Consider the following 18,132-nt stretch of genomic DNA (forward strand, 5'->3'; position numbering starts at 1 on the left):
ACTATAGAAAGTGTAATGGTTTTCAATAGGTTTACCAGGGTATTATGTATCATAAGTTGTTTTTCCTCATTGTCAATGTACACACTGGGCTGCTCTGTTTATGAAAAAATTTCACATATCTTTTTAAATATTATAATGGAACCTAAACGGTGGTTCTTTTTCATTCTTTAGTAAATATCAATATCGACTGGCATATATAAGATTTGAAAGAGTATATTCATGCATGGCAAATTTGTTATTGCCATGACTTAGTAAATTTAGCATTAAAACACCTTGTTATTTATGATTTATGTATATACAGTACAAGGGTAGGCTCTTCACATAAGGTGCACAGAGGGTAGGCTCTTCACATAGGGTGTACAGAGGGCAGGCTCTTCACATAAGGTGCAAATAGGGCAGGCTATTCACATAAGGTGCACAGAGGGCAGGCTCTTCACATAAGGTGCACAGAGGGCAGGCTCTTCACATAAGGTGCACAGAGGGCAGGCTCTTCACATAAGGTGCACAGAGGGCAGGCTCTTCACATAAGGTGCAAATAGGGCAGGCTATTCACATAAGGTGCACAGAGGGCAGGCTCTTCACATAAGGTACAAAAAGGGTAGGCTCTTCACATTAGATACAAAGAGGGCAGGCTCTTCACATAAGATAAAAAGAGGGCAGGCTCTTCACATTAAGTACACACAGGGCAGGCTCTTCACATAAGGTGCACAGAGGGCAGGCTCTTCACTTAAGGTACAAAAAAGGTAAGCTCTTCACATAAGGTTCAAAGAGGGTAGGCTCTTCACATTTAGTGCACACAGGGCAGGCTTTTCACATAAGGTGTAAAAAAGGCAGTATCTTCACATAAGGTGCACAGAAGGTAGGCTCTTCACATAAGGTGCACAGAGGGCAGGCTCTTCACATACTGTGCACAGAGGGCAGGCTCTTCACATACTGTGCACAGAGGGCAGGCTCTTCACATACTGTGCACAGAGGGCAGGCTCTTCACATACTGTGCACAGAGGGCAGGCTCTTCACTTACTGTGCACAGAGGGCAGGCTCTTCACATACTGTGCACAGAGGGCAGGCTCTTCACATACTGTGCACAGAGGGCAGGCTCTTCACATACTGTGCACAGAGGGCAGGCTCTTCACATACTGTGCACAGAGGGCAGGCTCTTCACTTACTGTGCACAGAGGGCAGGCTCTTCACATACTGTGCACAGAGGGCAGGCTCTTCACATACTGTGCACAGAGGGCAGGCTCTTCACATACTGTGCACAGAGGGCAGGCTCTTCACATTAGGTGCACAGAGGGCAGGCTCTTCACATACTGTGCACAGAGGGCAGGCTCTTCACATACTGTGCACAGAGGGCAGGCTCTTCACATACTGTGCACAGAGGGCAGGCTCTTCACATACTGTGCACAGAGGGCAGGCTCTTCACATTAGGTGCACAGAGGGCAGGCTCTTCACATTAGGTGCACAGAGGGCAGGCTCTTCACATTAGGTGCAAAGAGGGCAGGCTCTTCACATTAGGTGTACAGAGGGCAGGCTCTTCAAATTAAGTGCACACAGGGCAGGCTCTTCGTATAAGATGCACAGAGGGCAAACTCTTTACATAAGGTGCACAGAGGGCAGGCTCTTCACGTAAGGTGCAAAAAGGGCAGGCTCTTCACATAAGGTGCACAAAGGGAAGGCTCCTCACATTAGGTACAGAGAGGGTAGGCTCCTCACATTAGGTACAAAGTTGGCAGGCTCTTAACATAAGGTGTAAAAAGGGCAGGATCTTCACATAAGGTGCACAGAGGGAAGGCTCTTCACATAAGGTGCACAGACGGCAGGCTCTTCACATATCGTGCACAGATGGCAGGCTCTTCACATTAGGTGCAAAGAGGGCAGGTTCTTCACATTGGGTTCAAAGAGGGTAGACTCTTCACATAAGGTGCACAGAGGGAAAACTCTTAACATAAGGTGCAAATAGGGCAGGCTCTTCACATAAGGTGCACACAGGGCTGGCTCTTCACATTAAGTGCACAAAGGATAGGCTCTTCACATAAGGTGCAAAAAGGGCAGGCTCTTCTCATAAGGTGCGCAGAGAGCAGGCTTTTCATATTAGGTGCCAACAGCTTTATGTATTAAGAGTTTCCCTAGCCACTCAATTATTATAGACAGCTCTAGCGTCCAATCAGGAGACAGCAACAGCTGTTGATTATAGCTTAGAGGTAGATATTACTTAGAGGTGATATTTGTACAGTCCCCTTTACAACCTCTGTATGGGACTGTTAGCAGATGGGCTGCCATTGGATTTTGCTTCTTCTCTACAAACATCTTTTCCAAGCCACAAAAAGTTTCCAATAAGGTCTGCCGCATTAGCAATCAAAGAATTTAAAAAATTGTTTCAAGAGTTTCCAAAACACGTGTTGTATAGGATATATTTACACAAGTTGTGTAAGGCTTTAATAACACACCTTTTTGAGCTGTTAAAGTATTTAATCAGTATTAATTAGGCGGTTTGGTGCCTTGGGGACAGGGTTACTCCCCCTAGGGCACTAATCCTTCCATCGACCCCTCCTCATAAATGTTGGCACTCTGCAGTAAATAGCACAAGAGTGATGTCACTGCAGGGTGTTGTCCCAATACTTATGAAGAGGGGTGGACCGCTGGGGCTGATCAGTGTAATGGGGATGGTAGTCCAGCCTCCAGTGCACCAACTGCTTACTTTATATATGGATTAAAGTGATGTTTTTGTGAAAACAGCGCTGAGGATGAAGGTAAGAGAATTACCTTCATTCTCAGCATCTTGTGTGCTATGGAAACAAAAAAAAAGGAGAGAGTCTTCTAGTCTGCTTAAGTTTCCTGAAAAGCAGGTGGAGGCCAATTTCTGGGTATTCAGGGCACATTCACACTACGGAATCCACGTGGATAACATCCCACGGATTGCGCCGCTCATCCCTTTGCGCTCCCGTTTGACTCTCCACCCATGCGATAGACTCCGTTCTATGTTCGGGAAGCTTACGCTGTCCATCCAAAGAATTGACATGTCAATTCTTTAAGCGGATGGCGGAATCTGCCCCAGCATACAATGGAGTCTATGACACTGGCGCAAGTCAAGCAGGAGCCCGCAGGGGTGGGATCGCCCAAATCCGTGCAATGTTATCTGTGCAGATTCCATAGTCTGAACACGACCACAACCAGTATGATCAACCAAGATGTGCAGCTAGAATCAGGTTTATCAGCCTTTATTTTATTTACAGCCACAACTTTACATTTCTCAGCCATGTGAAATAAATCAGGTGTTAAACAGGATTCACACCTCCCTTATTTTCTTCTAAAATTGAGCTAATTGTATGTTTATATTGACTGAAAATTCTTCCCATTTTACTTACAAGCAGGAGTCTTGTAGACTTGATTTAACTTTACTGGATTTCCATGAGAAAATAAATAGGAAAAATTAGCCCTTAACGATTGCTTTGCTTAGCTAGAGATAAAAATGAATTCACGCTTCATAGCCTTTTCTATATTCCCTGTCTGGAGGTGCATGTGTTCACATCATAATTCAAGCAACTTTGATGCCCTCTTATCCTACGCTTTGGGTAATGTAGTATTTTAACACTGCATTATTACAGTGTTTTATTATACCTATTTGTCTGGAAGAAAAGTGAATCCTTTACATGTTTTGTACCTTTTATTGGACCGATGTGAAAATTATTCATTGGTGTTGTTGCTCGGGTACATAAATTTGGGATCTTCAGATGCCGTATCAGAAAATAAGACTTTTGCGGCAATTATATTTCGCTTCAGATAACCTTTCTGAAAACTTTATTGCGAAATAAACACGTAGGAGGATAATTAAAACCATCACTCAGAATCTCTAACAACAACCAAAAAGAGTGAACTAAGGATGCTTAAATTACATACAGTGACACGCAAGTGGCAGATTTATTAGCTATCTCGTGAAAGTAAAATTATCCCTTAGTTTGCTTGGTAATGTCGTACAGGTTACGCTATAAAGGTCTTTGTTTTTCTAGGGCGAGCCTGGACCGATGGGACTGCCAGGGCTTGAAGGTCTCCCAGGGGAGAAGGTAGGAGAATCTTTTCCTTGTTCTACAGCATCATTGTCTTACATGTTTTTAACAGTTTTTTATTTTGAAAAAAAAAAAAAAGCACACATTCCTTTATTGTTTCAGAGAAATGCTAGAGGCTGCCCTTCTTATTTGTATTGTGTTTGATGCAGCTATATACCTTATATCAGGGGTGGGGAACCTTTTCCATGTCGAGGGCCGGTCGGGCATTAATAAAATCATTCGAGGGCCGCATACTGTGTGCGGCAGTTAGTAACGTGGGTTTGCAGCACCCAGGGCAAGGCAAAGTATTGTTCCCCTAGTTCCCCTGCTATTGTAGTTAACCCCCAGTGATGCCCTGCTATTGTAGTTAACCCCCCCAGTGATGCCCTTTGTAGTCTAGTTAACCCCCAAGTCATGTCCCTGGTAGCCTAGTTAACCCCCCCAGTGATGCCTCTGGTAGGCCTAGTTAACCCCCATCAGTCATGTCCCTGGTAGCCTAGTTAACCCCCATCAGTCATGTCCCAGGTGGCCTAGTTAACCCCCATCAGTCATGTCCCAGGTGGCCTAATTAACCCCCATCAGGCATGTCCCTGGTGGCCTAGTTAACCCCCATCAGGCATGTCCCTGGTGGCCTAGTTAACCCCCATCAGTCATGTCCCTGGTAGCCTAGTTAACCCCCATCAGGCAAGTCCCTGGTGGCCTAGTTAACCCCCATCAGGCATGTCCCTGGTGGCCTAGTTAACCCCCATCAGTCATGTCCCTGGTGGCCTAGTTAACCCCCATAAGGCATGTCCCTGGTGGCCTAGTTAACTCCCATCAGGCATGTCCCAGGTGGCCTAGTTAACCCCCATCAGGCATGTCCCAGGTGGCCTAGTTAACCCCCATCAGGCATGTCCCTGGTGGCCTAGTTAACCCCCATCAGGCATGTCCCAGGTGGCCTAGTTAACCCCCATCAGGCATGTCCCAGGTGGCCTAGTTAACCCCCATCAGGCATGTCCCTGGTGGCCTAGTTAACCCCCATCAGGCATGTCCCTGGTGGCCTAGTTAACCCCCATCAGGCATGTCCCTGGTGGCCTAGTTAACCCCCATCAGGCATATCCCTGGTGGCCTAGTTAACCCCCATCAGGCATGTCCCTGGTGGCCTAGTTAACCCCCAAATAAAAAAAATAAACATCCCACTCACCTTACCTCCGTTCCCACACTGCCCATGTCCTCTTCTGTCCCAGGTCCTCTGTGCCGGTCTTTCTCCTGCAGGCGGCGCGCGATGAAATGACGTCATTGTGCGCGGCCCGCAGGAGCCTGAAGACACGCGCCGCTCTGCTGGGGAAGAAGCCGGCATAGTAAGCATCCTCCTGTGTCCGGCAGCTGTCACAGACACCGGAGGATGCTGTGTATGCCGGCTCCTTCCTCCTCCAGAGCGGCGCGCATCACAGGGGAGCTGCGGGAGGTTCCCCACCCCTGCCTTATATCATTAGTACTTTTTTTTTTTTTTTTTTAAAGACAATTTTTAACTCCAAATTGAAGAGTGAAGAGTAGCTGATTTCCATATTTCTATTATCATATTACAACCTCATATGGCCTGTGCATGTAAATAAGATGCAAGCCTTGATGACTATGAAACAGAAAAAAAGGGTAAAAGTATACTTCAAAGTAAATTAAATGATAATGCTGCCTTTAAGTTAAATGATAATGCTGTGTAATGCTGCCTTTACACTAAGCGATAATTCGCCCAATCGAACGATTTCGAAGTAACAATGTGTTTTTTATAACGCTCAGCATTTAGACGGAACGATATATCATTCGAAAAAATTGTTATTGCGATCGTTTTAAGATCGCTTAAGCCCATTTCACACATAGGGTGAGTCGGTGGAAGACTGTTTACACCAACCAATTTGTGGATTTTTACCAAACGACCAACGACGATTTGAGAACATGTTGAAAGATCACAATGAACGATTTCTCGCTCATTGCTTGATCGTTCTCCGTGTTTACATGAGCCGATTATCGCTCAAATGCAATCGTTATCGCTAAAATTTGAACGATAATCATCATACAAACGCACCATAAATATAAGCATTAGGGGGTGATTTATCAAGGGTGGTCTTAAATGAGATCATAGGACAATCAGGGATACATCAGGTGTACACCAAGGAGAAAGTGACAAATCTGTGCCTTCTCCCCGGTGTACGTCCCTACCAGATCTTTTTTATAAATGTCCCCCTAGATGTTGGTGGGTTTAAAGGGGAACTATCAGCAGGTTAGACTAATCTGATAGCCCCATAATGTGCATGAGGCACCGAGGGGGAAGGTATGTGTCTTACCTTCCTCCTTGGCACCGTTCTTGTGCAGTTAGTAGTTGAACCCATGGCAAATTTACATTATAAACTAAGCAAATTGGTTTGTTTGCTTGGCACTCAGTTTATACACCGGCTGCATTGATCTCTGTGTCGTTTCCTCCCACTCAACCCTGGGTGCCTGAAAAAGCTGGATCCAGTCTGGGAAGCTTCTCCTAGTTTCTCAGGACTGGCTCCAGCTTTTCCTGGCAACCGGGGTGGAGTGTCACAGAGATCAAAGGCAGCTGGTGTATAAGCTCAAACAAACCAATTTGCTTAGTTTATAATTAGAGATGAGCGAACTGGGTTCGGGTTCGAGTCCATCCGAACCTGATCATTCGGCATTTGATTAGCGGGGGCTGCAGAACTTGGATAGCTCTAACATTGTCTGGAAAATATGGATACAGCCAATGACTATATCCATGTTTTCCACATGGCCTTAGGGCTTTATCCAAGTTTAGCAGCCACCCCTAATCAAATGCCGATCGTTCGGGTTCGGATGGACTCGAACCCGAACCCGGTTCGCTCCTCTCTATTTATAATGTAAATTTGCTCATCTTTAATTGTGACCCATGGTGAGTGTCTTAAAGGGACTGTACCATCAGGCCTGGGCTGAAGCACTGGAGGCGGGCTGACCCACCCCCAATGGGAGGAAACTCCCGTTCCTCTATGATACAGCTCCATTGATGCTAATGGAGCAGTGTCATAGAGGGGCGGAGGTTACCTCCCACTGGGGGTGGGTCGGCCCGCCTCCAGTGCTTCAGCCCAGGCCTGATGGTACAGTCCCTTTAAGGTTTTTGCCCATTCTACTATTAGTATATAGTGCTGCTTCTCTTCTTTTTTTCTAGATCGATAGATAGACAAACAAAAATACATTCCTCATCATTCATATCTGGTATCAATAAGCAGAAATAAAAATTGGAAATACAACCAGACATTTTTTTTTTTTTTACCTGAAGCCATCCCCAAAGCTACATATTATGACCCGAGGGCTCCTAAAAGGTATAAACTTGACACCTCATTGTAAAACACATTATTATTTAACTTCAGCTTTGCAAAGCCTATTTTTTTTATTTTTTTTACTGTACCAGTCTACATTTTAATAGAGTGCATACACTGCAAGAGTACCTTTTGGCATATTGAATTGATTCACAACTGCATCCCCTTCCCCTGAGGTTCACTTATCCTCATGCAATAATGTTTACATATCTGTAGAACAAAGGCATCATAGAAGCTTCAGACTGGAGAGATTAGAAGTGTCAGCTGGATTAGCTAATGAATTATATTCTTGACTAAGCATTGACAAAATGTATAAGACAAACTGCTGTTCTTTGAGCCATAAATATATCATTTGTCTCTCTTGTTTCATAAATAAGGCATGCTCTGGATTGCTAAACAGGATTGTGTATATTATTTGTGTCCTAGGGAGATCGAGGACAAATTGGTCCACCGGGAATTGCCGGGATACCAGTGAGTAGATTTTACAATTCAATAGTGAACAATGCTGAAAACACATATAAATTACAGTTACTCTGTCGAATATTCCAAGCTATATTGAGCAAAATAGATGTTGTTAAAATATATGCTGAGTTATTTTATTTTGTAGAGTTTATGACCTTAAATCTGTTTTTATTGAATTCAATGAAAACTGCTTGGAATATTCTGTGGCTGTACACACAAGAGAGGCAAAAAAAAAAAAAATGATTTTATGTTATTTTATTGGCCCCCGGTTAGTATTCAACAGCCTTACCTCAATGTTCTAAAATAAAATATCTCCAGAAAGGCCTCCATTTACTAACTTCCAGTTTTCGTTGGTATCTGAACGTCCTATATCTACCCATTGTAATTAATTTTCAATATGGTAATTGCCTGATACAATTCATTCTGCCTGTTTGTTCAGTTAATAGGATATTTAGTATTGATTTCTGGATTTATTGTTTTAATATTTCATTGACTCGTTATTTACATAGAAAGTGCTCATTTACTGAGCCAAAATTAATCTTTTTTTGGTGCTCAGTCCTATACCGTGGATGGCTTAAATGGGTATTCCACTGTCTATAACTAAGTCTTAGCTGTCTTAGCTAATTAATATATGGTGCAAACTTAAAGGGGTTATCAAGCATTAGAAAAGCAGGGCCATTTTTTTCTAGAGAAATCACGACTCTTGTCTCCAGTTTGGGTGCAGGTTTTGCAACTCAGTTCCATTGAAGTGAATGGAGCTTAAAGGGGTACTCTGGCCCAGGGGTATTTTTCAGCTATGGCCGGGGAGGTCACTTACCTAACACGTTCCAGTGCCGGGTCCCGGATCGCGCCACCCGTCCACTAAACACTTGGCCGCTGAATGGCTGAGCTGCATTGAGACATCACCTCTCATGCGACAGCTTACACCTGGAAGCGGCCGCAGGACGTGTGTAGCGGGCGTCGCGATATGGGACCCAGCGCTGAAACGGGGTAGGTAAGTGACCTCTGCCGTCCATAACCACCTCATCCCCGGCCATAACTGAAAAATACCCCCTGGCTGGAGTACCCCTTTAATTTCAAACCACACCTGAACTGGAGACAGGAGCGGTGCTGTCTCTGGAAGAACGTGGCCATGTTTTTCTAACATGGGCCATAACAAGGGCCATAAGTGTCCCCATAAACACTTATTCGTCTGATGAGAAGCTCAGGTAAAAGGGTCTTTAAATAACTCTAAACAGCTGCCTGTGGATGGATGCCTGGCTTTGGTAAACCCTTGTTATGTCGTAATACTGGCAACTGAGTTAGACTTTGACGCAAAAGGGGCCACGCTGGTATTTCTCTATATGTGTCCCAGTACTCGCAACCAAGTGGGACTTAAGGGGCTGTTTGGTGACCTCCCCACTGGGAGACACATATTGGCAACAGGTTTCCTTTCCTGGAGGGATATTTGGCTGTTCCCGTGTTTTGAGACTCGCAACTGAAGCTCCACGGACCTCTTTTTTGCAAATTTAAATTTGATAGGGGGCAATGTATCAATGGAGACTCTTTTTAGGTACTCCAATGGATTTTTTCTCCACTGATCCCCCTGAGCTCAGTGATTGTTGTGATTTTCTTAAAAGGGTATTTAAACCTTGCCCGATAAAGAGGGCTAAGTAATCTGGAAATCTGTTTTTAAAACTCCAGCAGGTGTAAGGTTTAGGCGTCACAATATTTTTGTCCATACAGTATATGGAGGTTTCGCCTATCTTTCTTTGCTTTCTTGATGTTTCTCTACCATTTGCTGGGCTACAACTGCTATTTATCTTGTTGACTGGGTGACAAGAGTGTGCAGTAAAAGCTTGTTTTGAAGATTTTCTCGAAGAGGTTCATAGGTTCTTTGCCGTTGACATGCTTTGAAGAGTCAATTGTGGGTCATCTAACAATCTAGTTTGATTATTTGGTATTTTGACAACTGTTACTTGAAAGCATGTGTACTATGTGCTTACTCATTATGTAGTCTTTTTGTTCAATTTTTATTTTGTACAAAAAAAGTGATGATAAATTTATAGTTTACGAAGTCAAAGTACAAAGAAACAAGTCGAGCCTTTTGATGAAGATTTCAGAGTATTAGCTGTTATCAGGTTTATGCAGATATAATTGAATTGGATTTTGTCTCCTTATCTGAAGGAAGGAACATGGGTTTAAACACACGACTCTTCACACTGCATTTTTCTATTAGAAATTGCAACACCTTATTTGTGCTTTTATTCATATGATGGATTATTGTAGGGTAGTTGACAATTAATCAGGTCTATGGTTCTATTCACCTGAGACTTTGCTGCAATATATGACCCAATATTATCAGCACTACCAGCTAGAGAAAGATTTTGTAGTTCAGATATGGCCTCTCCTGTACACGTTTATGGAATACAGGGAAACCGACTACACAGTAATGATTTTGTACACGTTTAGGCATCAGTGTTTCAATATGTCAGCAAGATTTTATTTCCTATTGAGGTCAAGGCTATGACTATGGCCACTTTCTGGAATGAAACATGTATGCAGTGCTCATGTTTTCAGTGTTTTAACTGGTGTGTCAGTAAATTGGAGATTTTCATGTAGTTTAGAATGTAGAACATTTGGACGAGTTTGCATTTACATATTACTTAAAGTTGCCTTTTCCTCTTTACTGCAAAAAGCTCGAGGAATTTTCATCCATTCAGTAAAAATCTCAGTATCAAATACTTTGCCTGTGTTGGTTCAACTTTGCAATTAGTCTTAGAAGTTAAAATAACAAGTTAACAAGTTAAAATAACTCTAGCCACCCTTCCCAGGGTCCTGCTCTACACTGTTAAGGGACGGCACCCTGAGGCAGCTGTCTGTGCATGGATGCCTGGCCTTGGTTTTTCCCTTGTCATTACATTGACTTATAGGGCCACTTAATATTGTAGTTTTGGTGGTTTCCCTACAAGGGCCACACCTTGACTGGGTCCCTTCTGGAGGGATATCTGGCTAGTTCTGTGTTTCAAGACTCTTAAATGAGGCTCTACGGGCTTTTTTTCCCAATGCACCTAGGATTTCACTGCATTGAGCGCTTTAACCGGCAGTGTTATTGTTTGACTGGTCTTCCTGAGATTAGTGATCTGTTTCTCAAGTTAAAATAATGACTCTGCTATAGGGCATACATTTAAGATTGAAAGGAGTCAACCCTACAATCTTAAGATTGAGGCCCAGGCTTCCTTTTTTTAGAACGTAAGTGAAGACCCTCACATGTGCACCGCTGCTCCATGCATGGCCTAAGGAGCTACTGAAGGTAGACGAGCATTGTGCCCGGCAATCTCCAGCAGCTAAGATGCTTGATACTTTGTGTTTAAAGTAAAACTCCAACATCTATGAGAATGTTTAATACTATAACACTGTATGGGTTTTTTATGCCAATACAATAACATTATATAGCAACTTCTTTGTACACCCCATAAAGCCCAAACAGTCCTCCGACATCACAAGGTAAGACTGCATAAATGGAAATGGAATGACTATATGAACTGTGCTTTCCAATAGCGTTGAACACATATGCTCGGTCGAGCATAGTGACTGATTAAGCATCGGGGTGCTCGATTGAGCTCAATGTTGGACAGAGAACCTATTGATTATTCAGCTGTCAATTTAGCAGAGAGAGGGACAGAGGAGAAGGAAGAGTCCAGAAGAGCAGTGAGAGGAACAAAAAGACCAGAGGAGCAGAGAGGGGGACAGAAAGACCCCTGCTTGCTCAACACTAGTTTTCAATATTTTGGTAACTGGGCTAGAAATTTTTTATCACATTTCTAATCCGTGTGTAATTTTCACCAACTGTTCTCTATTTCTTGTTAGTCGTAGAATAGTTTACCTTAAAGGGGAACTATCAGCAGTTTAGACTAATCTAACCTGCTGACAGCCCCCTAATGCGCAATGGGTGCCGAGGAGGAAGGTATGTCTCTTAACTTCCTTCTTGGCACCATTGCCATGCAGTTATTCATTGAATCCATTGCTCGGAGCACCATTAGGAGTACTGCCCCATCCCGCTCCTTCTAATGATAATCAATGGAGCGGGCAGTGCTCCTAACAGCGCTCCAAGCCATGGATTCAGCTACTAATTGCATATGAATGGCGCTGAGGAGGAAGGTAAGAGACAAATCTTCCTCCTCGGTGCCCGTGCACATTAGGGGGCTATCAGCAGGTTAGATTCGAGTTCCTCTTTAATGGAATCTATAAATAAAACTACTGTTGAAAAAAAAAACCACAAAAACAAAATGAAGTAAAAAGGTATTAGTAGCAGCAAAAATGATTTGATGCTTTAAATTAGGTCCATTTTGTTCATGATGTCTCTATACGCCGGAAGCGCGGAGTAGCATGAACAATGTGCTTTTCAGCAGTCAAGCATTGATTTAGCAAAACTGAATATTCCAAAACAGATTTGTGTTGCTTGATGGAGAACATTGATGGCATTGTTTAATGACTGTTTGGACATTCAGTAAATCTGTTCATGAAATTAAGCATATTACAGTACCTGGCTTCCTCCGCGAGCGAATCGGCACCCATACCAACAATTATGTAAATTAAACAGTATTCCATAATATTCAGGGTAAAACGTACTCGTTCCTGAACGCTACAACACTGTCCTCTTCAATTTGTCACTGTTAATTCTACTTTAAAGCCTTGTTACCCAGATCTTAAGGTAAACCTAATTTACTAGTCATTTTATTGCACTCTATCACGCTGTTAAATGTTATTCCGGTCAGTGTGGCGATTGCATTACAGATCAGAAACAAGTGAATGTACCTCCTCTAGGATAACACAATTAGATTAAAACATTTTTTTTTTTTTTTTTTCAAAAGGGAAAGAATGGAGCACCGGGTCCTCCAGGAATTCCAGGTGAACCAGTAAGTATGCATATTAAATCTGCTTTGCTACTGAATATTCTAGAGAATTGAGAAGACAGACATTTCAAAGCCCTAAGAGCTGTCATTGCTGATCTCAATTTGGTAGCTGCGCTTCCCTAAGGTGCAAAGTATAGGTGATTTGAGACCTAAGAATTCCAGCAAAATGCCGACACGCTTTTCCCCAGTATTACTGAATAGGCTCGGGGGAGACCCACCATATGTTTCCGCTTGCGTTGCATGTTAATGGACCTTCTCTACTGTGAGCAAATAAATACTTGTTTATTACACTAATTCGGGAAAGGCAAAGTTTACGTTAAGTGCTGTGTCTCAATTAACCCCTCTCCCATCAGGTGCACCAGGGAATCCATTTTTTACCATGCAAAATTCATTTAGTAAGCTCTAAATAGAACGTGTTAACGTTGCAATGCCCCTGGTATTACATAATAAAAAAATGGAGCTAAATTGAAAGAAAATATAATTATATAGTTGCTCACCTCTCGCGAACAGCTTAACTACTGAAACTATGTAAATGGGTTTTAATGGCTTTTGCCTGCGGTACACCATTGTTGTGAATATTACATTATTATTTTATTTACATGCGTTCACGAAGGTTTGTTATATTGCCATGCTTCCCAGGTAGGGGATTGTGTATAAACATTGCTTTCTACCACTCTGTGTAATGGTTTATACGAGAGGGAAACTCTATCCCGTGTAACGGTAACACTAAACTTGAACAACGGGAAGCAACATTTTTCTTAATTAGCAGTTTCTACGATGAATTATATGTACAACGCCTTGACAAAAGCTTGAATCGCTCCCTGTCTTTGTTTTGTCTTTCACTTTGGTAGTAGAGAATTGTTAAATATTCATGTCAACGGATGGACACCGTCCAACATGCTGCTGGATAATGGCACACGCTCTCACTGACAACTTGGCTTGAGTTGTAAAATATAGAAATGAGTATACAAAATAAAGGCGAGGAAAATGCATGCATCAAAGCAGGAAAACTGTGTGACGTGGCCAGTGTTCAAAGATTCTCCTAATATTCTTAGTGCAAAGAGGTTTGAATGTTGAGAAGGGTGCAATCAAGGTAAATTATTAGGCTCCATCAAAGAAGTGTAACATGGAAGAAAACTACACGTTCACCTTAAACCACAGTATATGTAACAGTTTAAGGCATATAGATTATATTCATAGTGCCCCATAGCATTCTTTGAAGTTCTTCTTAGAACATCCCCTTAAGGCTATGTTCACACTACGTATATGTCCGGCTGCATATTTTTCGTGGCCGGACATATACGTGTAAAACTCCGGCCGGGATTTATGCAAGTTGCGGCCGGCTACGTACGGTCCGCGAACTTACGCCCGTAAGCTACGTACACTTCCCGAGTGGCGTACGTAGCGATCTGACAGCGGTATTTTACTTGGATATCTTCGGCTAGCCCCGGACACCCCACAGAACCTTTTCGATCGGCAAATCAAAGTGTAAAAAATAAGAAATCACCACTCCGTATGGGACCACATGTTACGCTACGGGCGTAAGTTACAGCATTTCCGTCCCGAAACAATGGTCTGGTTCATTTTTTACGGCGCCACATATGATCCGGGCGTAAGTTCTTACGTAGTGTGAACTGTGCAGCCGTAGATCATATACTTTCCATTGTACGCAAACTACGTAAATCTCCAGCCGCTTATTCACGGAGCGCGCTACGGCCGGAAACTTACGTAGTGTGAACCTAGCCTAATACTGTATGTCCAGTGCTGGAAAGAAGAAACTTCTTTTGGTGTGCAACTTCATTTTGGCTGGCCTGCACAATAGCAGAAATTATTCTGCATGTACATGTACAAGAGAATCCAGGAAGTGGGACAGAGTTACTGAACATTTGGGACCACTCACACTGAACAGATTAGGTCATCCTGGGAAGAAATGTAAAGAACACCAAGGGGCACCGTAACAAGCATATAACCATAATATCAAGACCAAACCTCCATCTTTTATACCCCTTTGGCATGTAGCTGCAGTTTCAATGACTTTCAGTCATGTCTCAAAACCTCTTCTTCCCAATTCCAGTAATGCATACTCCAAGCAAGAATTGACACAAGTTTGTCACTTAAAGGGGGAAGTCGGCCATTTTCAAAATCTGGCAGCCATCATCGACAGGGAGAAATTTCATAACCAGTAGGAACTTACCCCTCCCCGGTTCCTGGGTGAGCAACAGGATTAGCCTTGGGACGTCAGCCGGGCTCCGGGATCTCTGGGGCTGACACGTCATGACCTCGCTGATGGACTGGCCCCCTCAACCAGTCACTGACTGTGGCGAGACGCTGCTCCAGTCACTAATTGGCTCAGTTACCAGTACATCATCTGGGACAGGCATTTCCCCCCGAGTTGTGACATAATCACAATTCGAAGGAAAATGCCTTCCAGCGGGGGTCCCGAGGCCGGTCCCAATGCTCACCATGGGCACAAGGAGAGATAAGTTCCTATTGGTTATTAAATTTAAAATGTGCGGACTTCTCCTTTCAAGAAGCATGCCACCACTATGGCTAAGCATAGCAATTCCTGCTGGGATAATGCATCACAGAGACACAAATAAGCAGTAAAGAGTGGGAATCAGCAGCTGTCAGAATAGCAGGTGATCGGGGACGAATAAATAAAATTTTTATTCCTCCCCAGCCATATATTTAAAAAAAAACTCTTATCCCTGGACAATCCATTTAAGAACATACATTCATAAACATAATGAGTAGAAATGCATTTCACCTTTATTTCCCTATACCCCAGATGACACCCTGACACAAAAAAAACAAAGTACTCGTACTATAAACAGCAATAGATTTATCTGCATTTTCTTCTACGTTTCTATTTATGAAATCATGGCTCTAACATAATATAATGGGGCGCTTGTGTATTTTTACCTCAACCTGGGAAATATGGAAATTTTCTTTCAGACGGAGAAAAACTTTGAATAGCTCGAGCCTTAGGTCAGCATCCATGGTTTTTAATATAAGCTGGAACGGCATGTTTCTGCATCGTCTGGTTTCTTCTTACATAATACCTAGCTAAATGTCTATATTTAGAGTATTGTTAGAATTTATGAGGAATGTGTGAGGTACTTTGTCCTGTTAATACCTCTATGTTTCTGGTTAATTTAGCTAAGCTATAGGGATGCAATAAATTGACAATCTGACTGTTATTACTAATGAGTCATGACCTGATTTCTGAATACTGCAGCACAATATCTGCTCAATTACATACCACTGTTCACATGCCGTGTAGTTCTTATTATATTACCCATATTAGAGAGTATTAGGAATGTATACATCACCATTTTTGATAGATGTACGGTCACTTTGTATTTTACATTTTATCTTTCCCATATTTTTTGTATATATGGGCAGGTTACATAAAGCGATGTGTGCACCAAACAAAATAAAGCAGAAATGAATGTTTAACTTGTCCTTTTGTTGTGATTATGATGAGCTTTGGTTATAATTGTTGCCATAGAAACATGTGTGGTGCCACATGTAAAAATGGAAAATCCTGCGTTCCCACATAGTACTACAGGGCCGGAAGAAGCGCGTGGGCGCGAAATGGCCGTAGCCTCTGTGGAAAGCTCTTGCTGAGTAAACTGTAATGCCTGTATACCGATAACCTGGTGTTTATCTGAATAAATGTGCACTTCAATGGCGAGTTTCCACTGCTTTGTTGGAAGTTTCTTCAAGTATTTGATTGAACTGCGTCTAAGGTTGAGCACCATCTATAGTGCTAAGAGGACTCACACGATATACATGCAGATAGGACGCCTATCTACAGCCCCCACAGTGTGGAAAGACAGTGCCAAGCATCTGTCTTTTTTTCTCTTAAATTGGGTTTTCACGCATAGGGGGACATTTACGAAGACCAGCATACTAGTAAACCAGTCTTAATTTAGGCCCTGCCCCCTTTTCCCTGGCTAGATTCACTAAGAGGAGCACGCCTCTTAGTAAATCCGGACGGTACAAGAAATCTACACCTACTTCCAGGGACCCATTTATAGTAATGAAAAACATCATCCTGGACAACCCCTTTAAAACTTTGGATGCTAGGAATGAATCTGATTATTCTTGGTAGATTGTTCCATTGAACTGGTGCAGCACAAGAAAACTTAGACAGGATTGAAAAGTCCGGAAGACTTCTGGACTGCTAGAGCTTCCGAAGATGAGTGACATAGGGCCGTGCACCATGGTGTAAAGCTTTGTGGGTACTAGAATATTGTGGATTCTGTATGTAGATTGAACTAAATGGCCTACAAAAAAAGTTAGTAGTGGTTAAGATTAGGTAAAGTGCCGCAGTGTTTCCTTCTCTTTATACCGGTATCCTGATGAGCAGCGGTGAGCCGATACACAGTGTTGCCGAGAAGTCAGTACAGAACAAATATACAAATATCTCTGTACATTTCTGGCCTTTCTGTACAAATGTTTTTTGTGTTTCTATTCTTTTTCTACTTTTTATTAGATTATAGCGTTGTTTAAATTATGTGTTTAATGTGTCATGCACTGTACGCTATATGTCTTATCAACAAGTAAACTATGAACTTCTATGTATTTTAGGGTGACAGAGGTCCAGTAGGAGATATTGGTTTTCCAGGACCTGAAGGACCTCAAGGACCAGCAGTGAGTGTTTCTATATTGCATGTTCTTGTTTTATGCATTTCTTATATTTATTATTATTATTATTATTATTATTATTATTATTATTATTATTATTATTATTATTATTATTATTATTATTATTATTATTATTTTTATATATATATATATATATATATATATATATATATATATATATATATATTTATTTATTTTTTTATTTTTTTTTAGCCCTTAATGAATAACCTCAATATAGCCAACAATTATGCCCATGAGTATATATATGAGTTTTTACCTTTTTTCAGTACTCATATGCCCAAATGTCATTACGTTTTTTAACATGATTAAAAGGTGCCCTCGAGTTTTACACAAATTGCTTTATGGGGTCACCATCAACCAGTGTTGCCCACTTCCTTTAGCTTACAGACTTCTGTGCGGTGCGGTTGTAATAATGGCACAAAACGGGGGTGCGGGTGCGGGTGAGTAAGTGGTACCATGCAGGAAGGAGTATGTATTATATCCAGAAGCTACTGAAGACTGTGGCGGAGATTTATCAAACATGGTGTGAAGTGAAACTGGCCCAGTTGCCCCTAGCAACCAATCAGATTCCACCTTTCATTCCACACAGACTCTTTGGAAAATGAAAGATGGAATCTGATTGGTTACTAGGGGCAACTGAGCCAGTTTCACTGTACATTATGTTTGATAAATCTCCCCATGTGACTCCACCAGAGACAACCCTGATACCACAGTAGGAGAAGGGCG

The 18,132-nt window shown here is 42.3% G+C and overlaps 1 protein-coding gene across 1 annotated transcript in view; it reads left to right on the forward strand.

Annotated features, from left to right (window-relative positions):
• Nucleotides 1-18,132, forward strand: part of LOC138795178 (collagen alpha-1(XIX) chain-like) — a 151,562-nt gene that overhangs the window by 58,046 nt on the left and 75,384 nt on the right. Inside the window, exons 17-20 of the mRNA XM_069974171.1 lie at nucleotides 4,008-4,061; nucleotides 7,802-7,846; nucleotides 12,691-12,735; nucleotides 17,329-17,391. Coding sequence (XP_069830272.1) covers nucleotides 4,008-4,061; nucleotides 7,802-7,846; nucleotides 12,691-12,735; nucleotides 17,329-17,391 — 207 coding nt within the window. The remainder of the gene's footprint in view (nucleotides 1-4,007; nucleotides 4,062-7,801; nucleotides 7,847-12,690; nucleotides 12,736-17,328; nucleotides 17,392-18,132) is intronic.

Source organism: Dendropsophus ebraccatus, chromosome 6, assembly GCF_027789765.1.
Source record: "Dendropsophus ebraccatus isolate aDenEbr1 chromosome 6, aDenEbr1.pat, whole genome shotgun sequence".
Lineage (NCBI taxonomy): Eukaryota > Metazoa > Chordata > Amphibia > Anura > Hylidae > Dendropsophus > Dendropsophus ebraccatus.